The sequence below is a fragment of the Arachis stenosperma genome, chromosome 1 (genome assembly GCF_014773155.1).
Source record: "Arachis stenosperma cultivar V10309 chromosome 1, arast.V10309.gnm1.PFL2, whole genome shotgun sequence".
Classification (NCBI taxonomy): domain Eukaryota; kingdom Viridiplantae; phylum Streptophyta; class Magnoliopsida; order Fabales; family Fabaceae; genus Arachis; species Arachis stenosperma.
The window spans coordinates 62704766-62721646 of NC_080377.1; the positions used below are offsets into that span (position 1 = coordinate 62704766).

At 35.3% G+C, this 16881-nt stretch overlaps 1 protein-coding gene across 1 annotated transcript; it reads left to right on the plus strand.

Moving 5' to 3' along the window:
* The first annotated feature begins 222 nt into the window (after nt 1–222).
* LOC130944056 (uncharacterized) lies at nt 223–6486 on the plus strand. The gene is made up of 16 exons (XM_057872194.1): nt 223–1729; nt 1820–1870; nt 1954–2129; nt 2441–2512; nt 2603–2713; nt 3122–3207; nt 3308–3359; nt 3435–3496; nt 3575–3690; nt 3774–3889; nt 4047–4115; nt 4261–4318; nt 4546–4619; nt 4940–4988; nt 5155–5234; nt 5396–6486. Exons 1-16 carry the CDS (start codon nt 1444–1446, stop codon nt 5456–5458), a joined length of 1521 nt encoding a protein of 506 aa, XP_057728177.1. The 5' UTR covers nt 223–1443; the 3' UTR covers nt 5459–6486.
* The last annotated feature ends 10395 nt before the right edge of the window (nt 6487–16881 follow it).

A 16881-nucleotide genomic window follows, 5' to 3' on the forward strand; every position in this document is an offset into this window, starting at 1 on the left:
TCGATGACCGGTCCGGTTTTCTGAACCTTGCTGATAAGTGATAGCACCCCACCCCCACCCCTTTCTCTGTCTCTCTCTCACACCAGCAGAAAACCCTAATCCCACCCAATCCTCTCTTTGAATTCGAAGAACAGCCACCACCCACCGTCCCACTTCTAAGCTCAAACCCATCACCGGACCCTTCTCTCCCTTCTCTCTCTGTCGCCCTCTCTGTTCGAGCTCTCTCTGTCGCCGTGGGTCGTCGCCGCTTCTCTGCTCCTTGCCCTGGGTTGTCTCTGCTTCTCCCCTCCTCGTGGTTTCTGCTTCTCCCCTCCTCGCTGGCGTCGTTTCTGCTTCTATGCTCCAAACTGTGTCTCACCATCGTTGCTTCTCCGTCGTTGCTTCTCTTCTTCGCGTGGAGTCTCGCAGTCAAAGCGACTACCTTTCGTCGTGTCTCAAGTCTCTAGTCTCTGCTTCAACCCTCTTAGGTCTCAAGTCTCTTCTTCTCTACTTCAAGCCTTCAACCCTCTCAGGTCTCAAGTCTCAGTCTCTAACTCTCCCTGTTTCTATCTCCCTGACTCTATCCCTCTGAAATTTGAAATTTATTCTGAACATGCATATGATGTATATTGATTATTCTGCTGAATTTTGAGATATAAATGTTTTGAATTTTTATTTGAATTCAGTCCGTTCATATTGAATTAATTCTGCTGAGATTGAGTTATAAATTCAATTGTTTAATTTATTAATCGGCTGAGATTGATTTTTAAATTCAATCTGTTGTATTTGTTTTGGTGAATTGTTGTTTTGCTGTTATTGATTCAAAATAAAAACATTGCCATAATTCTGTATTGAATTTACTATATGGCTTCATATGATTTGGTTGAATTATGCTTGTGATTCTTAGGTTGGATACATGCTTTGGAGAGTGCTTGATTGACTTACAGAAATTTACATATGGGAGAGTTAATTTTTTAATAAATTTTATTATATATTTAATTAAATCTGTTCAACCACGGTTCAACCCCATTGAACCATTGAACCAGTTACTTAACCGGTTCGATGACCGGTCCGGTTCTCGCAACCTTGGTTGTAACTTCAAGACCTTCAAGTGAATGAATGGAATAATTAACATGTGGTTGGAAAATTCAAATGGAAACTATGAAAACCTTTGTTTTCGCTTTGTCATTGCTGAACTTGAGTTTAAATCAAGAACTATATTTTTTATTTGTTGAACTTTGAATTTTGTTAGTTATTGTGTTGTATGACTGCAGTTTATGAAATTTAACGTTGTTACTTCTCATATATTGGTATTTTTTTTGCATTTTATTGGCTGAAAATAGCATAAAAACAGGTTTTTAGTACATCAAATATGATTTGGACATGTTAGGATTTTAAACTAGTTTTAAAAACCAAAAAATCCGAACCAAACCAATCCAATTAAATTCGGTACGATAGGATCAAATGGTTTTTCCTATCAAAACCGAGCCAATTCGCATCACGAATACCCCTGGTTCCTGCCATCTGCTCCAATCTGCTATTTCTGCTGTCTCTCTAAGCTGTTTTCTCTTAGTCTTCTACATCTCCACACTTCAATTTCAGATCCCCAACAACCGCCGAAAAATGACTCGCCAAGGAGCTTATAAAGAAAGTGATGACATGCTCATTGATGAACCAAAACTGCCTCAGCAAGGCCAAATCGCAGCCCTTCCTAATGAGTTCAACCCCAGTTATCTGAAAATATATTACAGTAACTTAATTTCTCTTCCTATTTCATTATTCCCAAAGCTTCATAATAGTTATATAATTATGCTTATTCATTGATATTTTTGGACCTCAGGTAAGCTGTTTCCTCATGCTGATTTATATAGATGGATGTCATACGGCAACGGTAAGCTTAAATTCCATTCTACCTGTCTACTGTCATAATCTTTTCTTTTAATCTTTTTTATATTTTTGTTTTTGTATTTGTAGATGGGAAGCATCCTGCTTGTGATTCATCTTACTTGGGACGAAGGGAATTCTCGTACACCCTAGATAACGATATATTTGTGCGCTACAATACCTTCAATAGTGCCGCTGAACTTGAAAACTCCATCAAAGACAAGTGCCCGTTAAAGATAGATATTGGACCCATCTACAACCTCAATGTAAGATATGAAAGCTTGTTTCTTTTAATTCTCTCTTAATCCTGAAGGATATTGATGCATATATTTTTGAGTTAACTAAATAGTCTGTGTTAAGATTCATGGTTATTCAGTGGAAATAATAGAGTAACTAGACAAAAGAGAGAAAGATGATATTACTGATTGTGTGAATTATTGGGTGTTGTGACCAGAGAAATAAGCAACATATAGGGGAGTAATAAATATAGCACACCAACTCATAAATACCCCACCTAAAATCTGTAATGTTGGATACTTTTGGAAGAATTCTGATGTCTAGTTTAAATGTATTACAGCCTGCACATAGGAATGCTTATGCTGGAGATAATGTTCTCACTCCAGTTGAGAGGGAGCTGATTTTTGATATAGTAAGAAGCTCTTAAAATTAAAATGTACTTGTGAGTTTTTCTACTTCTTTGTGGGATTCTTAACATTTGTTGGTTAATTATCATGTGTAGGATATGTCAGATTATGATGATGTTAGATACTGCTGCTCAGGTGCTGATGTTTGTCTCAATTGCTGGCCATTAATGACTGTAGCTGTCAAAGTAATAGATACTTCCTTAAGAGGTAATTTTGTACATTTTATACACTGTGAAAGACTGAAAGGTAGTGTAGAATTTGTGATTTATACATTGTTTGAAATGAAAGTGCAAGACTAAAGTTGTCTCTTTGGCCTTTACTATCATTTACTTGTGTATACTACTATTGTATATCACTCTATTATCTATGCACCATTCTTGTGTGCTGTTAGATAGGGGTGTTCAAGACCCAGCTCGACCTGAAACCCGGTCCAGACCCGAGGCATATTTTGTTGGGTTTGCCTTTTTTTACCCAGTGCTATTTTAGGGCCGGTTCCAGGACTAACTAAACTCGGCCTGGCCCGACCGATGTGCACCCCTACTGTCAGATAGTTATTTGGAAGTAATGTCTTCTGATGCACTCAAGCTTAATTATTGTGTTGATTTATTCTTTCTGATGACTTTGGGTTTAGACATATTCTCTGGGTATATAGTGGTCGGCGTGGTGTACATTGTTGGTTCTATGATAGAAAGGCAAGACGGTGAGGCCATGAGACACTATATAGTTAAAACTTGTTTTTGGTTTGGTTTGGCTACTAAGGGCCATAAACATATTTTCAAATGTTACCATTACACTTACAGGTTGACTAATGAGCAGAGAGCAGCAGTTGCGAACTATTTTCGTGTCTACAAGGTATGATAGTTTTGTACTAATAATCTAGTTTGCCAGTCATGTATTAAGTATATCTTTGATTTATATTCTTTCCAGGGAAATGAAAATAACTATAAGAAGGTTTCCTTGATGGGTCAAGTTCTGCATCCCTTTCTGGCGTAAGTTCGATACTGAATAACTGACCTTCCTAGCTAAATCCATAATTCAATGTCCTGAATAACATTTCATATCTGTAGGAGATCATATACTGAAGTTCTCAAGGAATATTTTGAGACAAAACTGCTTACAAGTCAAAATTTACTTTCTAGCGAGGAGAGATATGAAAAGATCCTAGAGATGATTCCTGATCAATGTATTTTTCTCCTATCACTGTATGATGATGCTTGTGAATTTCCTGCTATCATCTGGCATATAATGAGTAAATTGTATTTGCAGCTATTGCTTCTGAACTTCGAGGAAAGTGGCAAGAAAGTAGGCGGTCTTCTAGTGTAAAAGAAGACATTAATATTGTTCGATGGGAGCAGCTTAAACAGTTGCTGCAAAAACACAAGGTATGGAAGTCTCATTTGTATTGAGGCATGCTGTTTTTTTTGGAGCAATTGGTTAATGGCATCAAATATGTGCAGCTATGACTTTCTTGAGTAATTAGATGCTTCATTGTACAAACTAGATACTAACTGATTGTTGTTTTCCTTTGCGTTTCCATAGGCACAAGGGGTGCGTAGGTGTGTTGAAGAGATTGTGTTCACCTATACATATCCTAGGCTTGATATGGAGGTTCGTCTATTATTTGGCATTATTTCCCCATGTATTCTTGTTGATGGTTTTCATATTGGCTTCGAACTTATGCATTCATATTTATTCCTCAATCCTCATAACACAATTTTCTTTACTTATTTGGCTGGACGTATTTATATTTTAGGTTTCTAAACATATGAACCATTTGCTCAAAGCACCCTTCTGTGTGCACCCAAAAACAGGTATGTTTTCCATATCAACTTTTTCTTGATAGCAAGTTGTTGATTTAAGTGTCTATTGACTCTTAAGTCATATTTTTGTTTTTAATTTGTAATTGCTATAAGAATATTAAGAGAAAATTTATCCTCCTTTGTTTCGGGTTAGATAGTGCATCGTCCCTATGAAAATAGGGATAAGTGTGTTAGTTAGTTAGGGCTTATAACATGCTATGGCTATTTCTTCCTTGTAGGCCGTGTTTGTGTCCCCATCAACCCAAATAATTGTGAAGAATTTGATCCCACGACGGTGCCAACCCTTATCCAGGTACAACTACAATGACTATCTTCTTACTTAACTAAAATATGCACACTATAATGGTTATCTTCATCCTTCTGGAAAGGAGGGTTGGATTTATTTTGCCAACTATTTGCCAAACTTGAAATATGAGGAGTATTCTATAAATAGTTGAATACTTGGGAATTACTGCACTTTAATGTTGTCTCTTCTGGTCCCACCCTTTACTAATGCAATTTACCATGTGGAAGTGGTTGAACTGAAAAACAAATGCTCGAACTTATTCACATTACTGATTACTCCATTTGGATGATGTATGTTTAATATTTGTGAAAATTTTAAAATTGCAGCTTTTGGAAGAGCTGAATAGGGAGGGCTTGAGGTCTGATGTTGAAGGAGGTTTGTTTGATACTCTGACAATACTTAGGTTTCTTTCTGGTAGAATTTTTGCATGACATGGCAATAATTAGTTTTCCATGCATATAATTATTGTTCTATTTTTACATCTAGTTCAAGAATCAAGATTTTCCCAACTAATGGCTTTCGTCACCTTGACTTATGGCAGAATGGAATAAAACTTCACTTGCAAATGCCATCAAGCTCTTTAGGTCATCCTTCCTCCAGCCATTACTGAAAATTTGCAAGGTTTGAATCACTTCTTCATTCTCTATTAAGTATTACCTATTTCTAGCTTGATAACAATGTGGCACGTTTTAAAATGCTTTTGGAATGTCTACAAAAATGAGATAGGAAACGCAAGTTGCATTTTGATTCTTGTGCATTGCTAACTGCAAAATAATATTCAGGAGGAATTGGAAAGCTCCTATAATGCGAAACTACAGCAGTCGAAGAATCTGCTTAGTTGGTAGTCTCACTTCCATGATTGGCCGTGTTCCTTTTGGAAGCCCATTTGAATTTAAATGGGGGTCAACTCATTCTTGAGAACATGTAAGCTATAACACAAGCATTGATAAATTATGTATAGTCGTTGAATTTCGATTTTATTTTAGGCTTCATCGGATAGGAGTTAGTATGGGATTGTATTTGGATGCTTCATCATATGGACTTATGAAAGGGAAGGGAGATTCTGGGTTTCAGGTCTATGTAATGTAATGCATAACTCAATTACAAGTTATAACACAGATGCGTGCATGAGCTACTAGTTCCATTTACAAGTTATAACTTATAACACAGATGCTTACATGAACTACTAGTTTCTTTTTCACCATAGTATATGACCTGTGAATGGGTCCTAGACATGCTTTACTATCATCTTAAACTCGAATGAATGATTTATGATGTAGGATTTTGGAAGAATGCACCATATGCTATGTAGATTATTATTTTTGTATAGACATTTAACCTAATTTATATGTGGGAAGTGTTAGATTAAAGACCACACTAATTGCAACAGAAAATAGCTGTTAAAAAAATTTATAAAAATTTTAGATATTAAAAATTGGGTTTTTTATTTAAATTAAATATAGTATTTATGAAAATAAATAAATGTTGAAGTAATAACAAAAATACATTTTCAGTCACATCTCGAATACTAAGGGTCTTTATCGAAAATGACCACATCTTGGATGCACAGACCCTGTTCTGTGTTCTGTGATAGAGCTTTTGCGAGTTATATATCTCGGATACAACCATGAAATGAACATGAGCATAGATCGGGTATTGTGCATTCGAGATATGCTTGTTTTGTGATTGAGGTCGGTACATCCGAGATAAACGCAATTATCTAGTATGGGGCACAACATTTGAGATATGCGCAATTGCGTATGTAAGTCACAGTATCCGGGAAGAACGTGGATTATAACCATTTTTTCCAAATTTGTGAGCTTCTGGACGTGTGAAATCGAGTTCCTTGACAAGATATGGCCCTCCGACAATATGTCCGCGAAGGAGACATCAATATATTGAATAATACTTAGCACGTAGCTGGAGCGTTGGACTTTGAAGTTAGTAGTTTAACCTTTCTTATTGTTAGTAATAAGGCAAGCAATGCATTCATGAATCGGACTTGGGAGACACTCCTGCAAAGCTTGTAAGAGCGCAGGAATCCTGTTATACGACTCTTCCCAGTCGCTAAAGATCTTGGCAATCGCTTTCTGCTTTACCATCCACACCTTTCGATACGAGGTCTTGAAATGGTAACGCTGATGGATAACACTTTGCAACACTGGGATAGACACCGATGGATTAGTCTTTATCATAGGTAACACGACCTTGCAAATCAAACCACTATCTAGATGAGCATGGTCTTGAAACATGGTAGGTGCCAGACAGGTATGTGATCCACCGAACTGGCGTACCTCCCTGCAAATTTCGCTCAGATGTCAATATCATGCATAACAAAAAACTAACGTATAGAGTCTAATGCATCCAAAATATAACGTAAAATATACGAGTAATTCAAGTTCTATCGTAATGCCACACGAAAACTCCATGGACAACCACTGGTAAATTGATTGCATCGACAATGATATTTAAGCCTATCTGACTCCAGAACTCTGTACCTCGCATTCCGTCGAACACTATAGTAATTCTTCACCGCCATTGGAATTGCTTCTCGGTTCCTGAACATATGCCCAACTTGGAATTCCACCCCACCGTCCGTGTTGTAATCCTCCCTGTTCCCAGGGTTCAAAAGATTGTCCGCCTGCATTGCATCCAAGTTCAACGTCTGATAATGGCTAGGACCATCCGATAGTCAAGGAATGGCCAAAGGGGGAGGCAGCAGAAACCTACCAACACCACCGCTGGGAGTCTCTGGTACAAACTCATCTTCGGACGCTGTATCGCTTGATGACCTGGACCCGGCAACATAGGTTGAATCGCCCTTATTGTTGTCCTTGTCTGCACTATCATGAGGCTGGGCATAGTGGATCAGTGCCGCCTTGAGCGGTATAACTTCAGGAGTCGAAGGAGATGGCCCTCCACCAACAACTACGTCACAGATCACAGCATATAACTCCATCACATGTTGCGGCATCAGCCGTGCATGTGCATTGAACATTACCCTCACATACTGATCCCCATCAATCCAAAATAACCAGTTGGTAAATCCACATTCGGAAGCGCATTCAGAAATCTATATGCAACCCGCCCAACCTCCTTTGTTTCTACTCCACCTATATTGCTTAGCAAGATCGTCTTTAGCGCATCCAGGCTATCAACCGGGTAAGTGCGCAACATGATAATCTTGTCAGACTCAAAAATCACTTCTTCATCAGCATGTCTGACTATCCCATTGGGATAAACCACCACAAAGAAGAATTGGTTATTCTCCATCAGAACAAAACGGAAAGAAGAGAAAGAGAAGAATCGTTTGTGAATTGTGTGAGAGCTATTGAAATGGTCTCTATAAATAGACTTATTCTACAACATATCTTGACTGCAGAGACATCTATACCATAATACATATATCCTGGGTGTTGAGACCCTAATTATAATCTTGACTATATCTCGGATGCTGAGGGAGGGCATTAGGAAGCTGGATTTATCTCGGATGCACTGACCCCAGCCACGAAACGAGCGTATCTCGGATGTACAATACTTGATATATGCTCATGTTCATATCACGGTTGCATCCGAGATATGACTCGCAGAAACCCTATCACAGAACAAGATCTGTGCATCCAAGATGTGGTCATTTTTGACAAGGATCCACAGTATCTAAGATGTGACTGAAGATGTATTTTTGTAATTATTTCAACGTTTATTTATTTTCATAATACTATATTTATTTAATTGAAATAAAAAACATCCTTGTGTCATTAGGTTACCCAAACAGTGTTAGGAACAAAGTTCTCAAATTCAAACCGATTAGCGAATTGTTCTAATTATTGGTTTATTTAGTGGTTCAATAAGTTCAATTGTAGTTCAATTAAAATAATTGAATTATAATAAAATAATAAATAAACACAAAAAAATACAAATACAAATAATTATGTTAAATTATAATCTTTGACTATGATTTTTATAATAATGTGTATTGTAATTATAATCATTCGGTTAATATCTATCTATTAGCAGCTTATAATTTTAAACTTGAACTAAATTTATTGAGAATTTTAAGATTTTAATTATTTTAGTTTTTTTCTTTTAAACACAATATATCTTCAAATATATATTTATTTTAAATTATATGTATTATAATTTATTTATATTAATATTTTAAATAAATATATAACTTATAATAATAAAAAAGTTAATTTTTTTGTTATGAAAAATATAAATTAAATAAGTTATAAAAAATAAAACCATTTTTTATCTTGATAATAAAAAAAAGTCTTAAAAAAGTTTGTTGGGCTCAATGAAGTCCATGCCATGTGCAACACGAGTAAAAGTCTAAAAAATAAAACTCTAATAACTAATATATTGTTGTGATAAAAATAATGATGTGGATGTCCATTTATTATAAAAGCGGCTGGTTTTTCCTATAAAAGAACGAAGCTTTTAAGTTAAACTGAAGTTAAATGAAGAGAATAAGTAAATATTGTGCGTGTATAAATAGTGAGGAAGTTTGAGACAATAGATGCACAACAACATACTATTCTCTTTCATATATACAATATAAACTCTCTCTCTCTCTTTCTCTATAAGCTGTAACATATATAACATTAGTAAATATACGTAAATTATTTCTATTATAGTGAGTTAATTATATTGATGAATATTAATACTAGAGTCTTCTATTTACACATCTTTATTTTATATTTATTTATTTTTCTTTAATTATTTATTTCACAACACATTATTAGCATGAGACTCTCATCAAATTTTAGGAAGATACAAGTAATAAATTTTCATTATGTCAAAGCTCTCTCATCTTGAATTTTAATGCTCTTGATATATCTGGACTACTTATCAATGAATAAAATAAGGTTGAAAATAAGCATTCCAGAAGGATAAAGCCAAAGGCATAATCTTCATTTCTTCGTCGTCATTTTGACGAATGATTGAAAAATGAATATTTCACACTAAAAGATCTTGTAGATCTGTGGAAAAGTCTTGAAAAAAGGTATAATAATCAAAAGACAGTGATACTTCCTCAAGCTTGTCATTTACCTCTTATGTCTCTAGGATTTTAAATCTATAAATGAATACAATTCAGCAATGTTCCAAATTACCTCACGAATGAAATTATATGGAGAAAAGATAACTGATAATGACATGTTAGAGAAAACTTTCTCAACCTTTCATGCCTCGAATGTGCTCCTGCAGCATAAGCATCAAGAAAAAGAATTTAAAAAATATTCTGAACTAATTTATTGCTTTTTGTTGCCGATCGTAACAATAAATTGCTTTTAAGAAATCATGAAGCATGCCCAACAAGCGCTGCCCCATTTTCTGAAATAAATGCGGCAAATCATAACCCCAAAAGAGGTAAATGACAAGGTTTTGGTAACAAAAAAAATTATGAAAGGAAGAAAAATTATATTCACAAGAAAGGATCTCACCAGAAATGAGATAGAGAAAGAAACAATGGGTAAAATAAATCAATAGAGGATAAATTTTTTCGTTGTGGTGGAAAGGGCCATTAGTCGTGTACCTGTCGTACCCTAAGGCACCTAGTCGATCTTTATCAAGCATCTTTAAAAAAGGACGACAAAGGAAAAGAGATGAATTTTGTTTCAAAGGATGTTGTTAAAAATTACACCACTCATTATGAAGTATCTGATTTCTTTGAGGATCTTGAAGAAAATATTGGTCATTTGATTAATGATGGAATGGTTTAATATGTGGGTTTGTTAAGTACTCATGTAAATAAATAATGTAAGTAACTTCTCGTTATGTTTTATTTTCTATGCATTTGAATTTCAAGTAAGATGTATATAAATAATATTTAATAAAAGATTTATGTTTATGAATTTCAAAATTACTAAATGTGTTAAGATAATAATAATAATAATAATAAAATTTTTAGTATATGATACTATGTACAATACTTCTTAGAAAAATATTTTCAATCAAGAAAATAATTTTATTACGCAAAATTTTTCTACTCATTTTATTATTATTTGTCTTTGAAGAAAATGGAAAGGACATATAGTGAAGATGTTTGCCTTGCGGATAGTGTAAGTTTGCATACCATTCTCAAAAGTAATATATATTTTACACATCTTGTACCAAAGGATGAATATGTTAATACTATTATTGGCTTAAGCAATGTGATAGAAGGTTTCGGAAGAGTTATGATTTTGTTTTCTGGAGGAACAAAATTCATAATAAATAATGCACTATTGTCTACCAAGTCTCTAAGGAACTTGTTGAGTTTTAAAGATATTCACCGGAATGGATATCATATTGAAACAATGAATGAGGAAAATCATGAGTATTTATGTATCACAACTCATGATTCAAATAAAAAGGTTATATTAGAAAAGTTACCTTCACTTTCATCTGGGTTATATTATACTAAAATTAGTGTAATAGAATTACATGTCATTGTAAACCAGAAGTTTACTAACCCAAATGAATTTATAACTTGGCATAAACCATGATGCAAAGAATTATTGAAAATTCCCATGGACATTCACTAAAGAACCAGAAAATTGTTAAATCTAGTAAATTTTATTGTGTTGCAAGCTCTCAAGGAAAGCTAATTTTAAGGCCATTACTAGTAAAGATTGGATTTGAGTCTCCTGAATTCCTAGAAAGGATTCAAGGCGATATATGTGGACCTATTCATCCACCATGTGTATCTTTTAGATATTTTATGATTCTAATAGACGCATCTTTGAGATAGTCACATGTGTGCTTATTGTCTTCTCACAACCTGACGTTTGCGAGATTACTTGCTCAAATTGTTTGATTAAAAACACAGTTTCTAGAAAATCCAATCAAAGCAATTCGTCTTGATAATACTAATGAATTTACTTCCCAATCCTTCGATGCTTATTGTATGGCTAACGGAATAAGTGTTAAACATCCAGTAACTCATGTTTACATACAAAATGGGTTACCAGAATCACTTATTAAACGTGTAAGACCCAGAGTTTTCAAAAAATATTATTACGAATTAATTTTAATTTATTTATTCATTAAAAACTTTATTTTTAGAAATTATTTTATTAAAAGTAATTAAATCAAGTTTTGATAATTAAATTAAAAATTTTACTTAATCTTATAATTATTGAATAATTTTCTATATTCAAATTATACAACATAACAGTTGTAAAAGGATAAGAATTTTATAAATTTAGTTAAATAATTGAGATTTTAGAATTTAATATTTTAATTTTTATAAATAAATAAAATTAATTATATTATTTCTACTTTGAAATTAGAATATTTGATTAAATACCAATTAGCAAATTGATAATTAAATAATATTTTTAAAATAATTTTAAGGATTAAATTAGATTTCAAATTAATACAACATATCATAATTTGATTAAAATCACTAAAGCCAAATATTAATTAAATCCAAACCCTAACTTTAACCAAATTAAACCGTAACCCCCTAACCTAACCCTAGCCGCCATTTATTTTTTTTCCTAACCTAACCTACGGAGGAAAGAAACAAAGAAAGGGAAAGAAAGAATGAGGGGACATAGGAGGAAGGGAGAGCCAAGAAGAAGAGGGAGAAGTGAAGGGGATGGCGCTGGCGGGGTTAGGAGCCGCCATGTGAGAGAGAGAGAGAGAGAGAGAGAGAGAGAGAGAGAGAGAGAGAGAGAGAGAGAGAGAGAGAGAGAGAGAGAGAGAGAGAGAGAGAGAGAGAGAACTGCGTGAGGAGGGGGAAGACTGGAGCTGAAGGAGAGAACTGCGTGAGGAGGGGGAGTTGCTGCTGTTGAAGACGCGAGTTGAGGAGCTGCGTCCAGTCACTGTCGTCGCGCTAGTCGCTGTCGTCACGCCAGTCACTGATGATTTGGATTTTTGACGGTTTAGAATTTCACAAATGAAATCTCGTTGAAGTATAGTCTCTAAACCAACAATAATCCTTTCATGCAAAAATTTGTTTGTCACAAGTACAAACCCCTAAAATCTATAAACCGAAGTATTTAAACATCGGGTCGTTCTCCCTAGGATTTACAATAAAGTGTCTTGTTATTGGTTGTGAGTCATTTTTGGGATTTTGATAAGAAGCATGAAAGATAAATGGCAAGAAAATAAATTAAGGCTTAAAAAGGTCTTGGCAAGGGTTGGTGGTCAAGGATCTCTATCCTAATCACTAACCACAATATGAGAATTGGCAAGGATTAATCTCATTAAATCATCCTCTAACTAGTAGTAAAGGAAAGTCAAATGAGCTATTTCAATCCTAGTCCATAAGTCCTAACTCTCCACTAATTCAATTAGTGAGAACTAGAGTCAATGGATCCCAATCATCAATTACTTGGACATTAGTAACTCAAGAGTTCCTAAGTTACCTTTCCAAGCCAAGAACATAAAATTCTACTCTAAAATCCAAACAAGCATTTCATCAAACACTTGGAAGGCATAAAAGGAAAGCATAGTAAAATTGCAAGAAAAGTAAATCTACACTACTCAATTGCAAGGAATTAAACAACAACAAATCAAATGAACACAATTATTATGAATTACGTCTAATTGAATTGAAAGAGAATAGGAGGAACAAAAGTAGATCTACAACAAAATGCAAGAACAACATAAAGGAAATTACAACAAAAGAATAGAGGAAGATTAATGTAACAACAAGGAATTGAAAGGTAGAAGTAGAAGAAAGCAAAGATTAAAACCTAGATCTAAGAACTAATCATAATCCTAATCCTAGAGAGAAGTGAGAGCTTCTCTCTCTAGAAACTACTTCTAAAACTAAACTATGACTAATGGACAAAAAGTATGAAAATTATGTAAAGTATGTTGATTTCCCTTCAATCCTTGGCTTAAATAGCATCAGAAATGAGTTGGATTGGGCCCACAAGGCTTCTAAAATCGCTGGCCACGAGTTTCTCTTTAAAAATCACGTGTGGACATCGACGCGTACGCGTACAGTACCTATACGTGTAGCACTATAGCAAATTTTATATCGTTGCGAAGCCCCGGATGTTAGCTTTCCAACCCAATGGGAACCGCATCATTTGGACCTCTGTAGCTCAAGTTATAGTCGTTTAAGTGCGAAGAGGTCGGCTTGACAGCTTTCCGGTTCTTTCATATCTTCATGAGTTCTCCAACTTTTCATGCTTTCTTTCTTCATTCCCTTGATCCAATCTTTGCCTCCTAAAGCTTAAATCAATTAACAAACATATCAAGACATCTAATGGAATCAAGGTGAATTACATTTATCTATTTTAAGACCTAAAAAGCATGTTTTCACTCTTAAGCACAATTAAAGGAGAATATACAAAACCATGCTATTTCATTGAATAAATGTGGGTAAAAGGTGATAAAATCCCCTAAAATCAATACAAGATAAACCCTACAAATGGGGTTTATCAACCTCTCCACACTTAAACCAAGCATGTCCTCATGCTTAAGCCAAGAGAGAAACAAAGGGTATCAACATTTATTCCATGTAAATAAACTATATGCATCCTATCTAAATGAATGCAACTAAATGCAAGATGATTCTACCTACTTGGTTAAGAATAAATCAATCTCCAAGACATACATGCATAAGTAGGGCTGAGGATCATATGATGATTCATGAATCCTACCAATTCAAATATGGAAATGAAGTTCAAATAGACTTGCAAAAAGAACGCTCATGAAAGCCGGGAATCAAGGAGTTGAGCATCAAACCCTCACCGGAAGTGTTTGCACTCTAGTCGCTCGGTGTTTAGGGTTGATTCTCTCAATTCTCCCCTAATCATGCTTTCCAAGATTTGTTTTTCTTCTAACAATCAACGATTATTCAATGCATGCATACATGTATCATGAGGTCTTTTCATTAGGTTATAATGGGGCTAGGGTCAAGGTAGGATCATATATGGCTAGTGGACTTAGGATTTGAATCTTTGATTAACTTAAACTTCCCACCTAACCTATATAATGACCTATACAATTAAGTACTAATCTAACTACCCATTCCTCACTTTTTCACATACTCATGCATTTTCTTTTCATTTCACAACACTTATGCATTGATTCTTATTGAGCTTCACTTTGGGGCATTTTGTCCCCTTTAATCCTTTTCTTTTTTTCTTTCTTTTTCTATATACATTTTTTTCTTTTCTTTTTTTTCTTTTTCACTTTTATTTCTTTTTCTTTTCATTTTTTTTTCTTTCAAACTATATACAAGAACATCAATGCATAAGGTCTATACATTTAATCAATACATGAGTATGTACCCAATTTCCCAATATAAAATTACAAAACACAAACACCCTTTTATCCCAACCAATGTCCCAAAGTTTTCCCACTCTTGAATGACACTCACACTCACTAGCCTAAGCCAATCAAAGATCCTCCGCTTTAAGGCTTGTAATGTGCTAAATTAAAGAACAAGTGGGTTAAGCGTAGGCTCAAAGGAGAGTAAAAAGTAAGGCTATCTGGATAAGTGAGCTAATGAAATGATGGCCTCAATCATATAAATTCATGAATACAAGGAATAATGGGACATATAGATTCAAACAAATCAAAGATTACAATCATAGAAAGAGAACAATTACACACAAGAAGGAAAATAAGTGGTTATAAGATGTAACCACACCATTAGGCTCAAATCTCACAAGCTTGTGTTCTTAGCTCAAAAACCATGTTCCAAAATAAATTCTTTCAAGCAAGTTCAACAAAGTAAAATTTTCAAATTGGTAGGGTGCCCTAAAACAGTTTTTTGGAAAGAAAATCATCACCCTAACCAAGTAGTCCTAATAAGAAAGAAGTGGTAAAAATATGTACAAATTCTAACTAACATGCAACCTATCATGCAATGCAATAGCTAATCTAACAAAGAAAATAAAAAATTTGGTGTTGAAAAGGAAATTTTTACCCATGGAGATCGGTCGAACGACCTCCCCACACTTGAAGATTGCACCGTCCTCGATGCATGCAAAGAAGAGCAGGGTGGACGGGTTGCTACAATTGATGAGCTCCTCAAATGGTTGTGCAGATGACTTGTTTGTTGCCCCATTTAACAGCTTTTCCTTTCTCCCTTCTTGGTGGCCAACCTAAAAGGAAAGAAAAAGAAAGAAAGTTAAGCCTATAACAAAGATATCAAAGCAAATAGAACATAGGCGGGGGCTAATGCCAAATAAAGGTATGGTTCTCTACTACATGGTAGCTACAACATGTAGAGGAGGAAACAATAAGAGAAAATGGCATATCAATGATACTTGATGCAAGAGTAAGGTCAAAGCATGAAGAGCATGATGAGCATCAAGTTCGAACAAGAGAGAGTGGGCCATGAAAGACAATATAAGGTCATATCAATGCAAAAAGAACACAAGTGCATAAAAGATTGAGCATTGATTTGAAGAGAAACATCACCCACAATATGAAACAAGTCAAGAGGCACCAAAGTAATGCAAGGAATCCTCAACAATTGAGTAGGAATATGCAACACCATTATTAAAATGACTTAAAAAAACGAAAACATGCTACAAAAACTAAATGAAAATGGGAAGAGTAGAAGTATGCGAATGTGATAAGCAAAAGAAAATGGAAGGGGAGAAAAAAAACTCTTTTTTTTTACCGACGCATACGCGTCATGCGTGCTTACACGTCAATGGGCATATTGGTTGAAGGATGCGTACGCGCCAGGTGCGCGCACGCGTGCGTCGAGTTAGGCCGGAGGCATAATGTCGGCCCAAGTCTGGCACAACTCTCGGGTAAAAGTACCGGGGGTGCAGATTGTGCAATCGATGCGCGCGCGCAAAGTGTGCGTGCGCGTTCATTGCGAATTTAAGATCATGTGCGCGTACGCACCAAGTGCGCGCACGCGTGCATTGCGAATTTAAGATCATGTGCGCGTATGCGCCAGGTGCGCGCACGCGTGCATAGACTTGTGCCTTAGGCCCAATGTTCGCACAGTGCAGGCCTAACTCTCGGGTTTTTGGCTGGGGCCGAATTTTTTTGCATCCACGCGTACGCGTACAGTGCGCGTCCGCGTGGATGGTCGAAAAATGCTCAGGTGCGCGTACGCATTAGGTGCGCGCACGCGTGGATGGTGTTCTGTTTTTTCAAAATTTTTCTAAGTTCTTGCACCAATCCAAGCCTTTCAATCCTCCAAACAGCTACCAAAACACCCTAAAACCTTATTTATCATATTATACTACTAACTAAACTTAATAAAACAATAAAAACAAGAAATTAAACTAATTCTACCTGTTCTGAGGGTTACCTGAAACGTGTAGCTCGGTCGTCTGGCAAGACCCGAGGT

What these genes read in the sequence shown, in the direction of transcription:
- LOC130944056 (XM_057872194.1), top strand. Translation starts at nt 1,444, where the DNA reads ATGGTTTTTCCTATCAAAACCGAGCCAATTCGCATCACGAATACCCCT. An exon ending in ACTATTTTCGTGTCTACAAG is followed by an intron (nt 3,360 to 3,434) that starts GTATGATAGTTT and finishes TATTCTTTCCAG; the next exon opens with GGAAATGAAAATAACTATAA. An exon ending in ATCCTAGGCTTGATATGGAG is followed by an intron (nt 4,116 to 4,260) that starts GTTCGTCTATTA and finishes TTTATATTTTAG; the next exon opens with GTTTCTAAACATATGAACCA.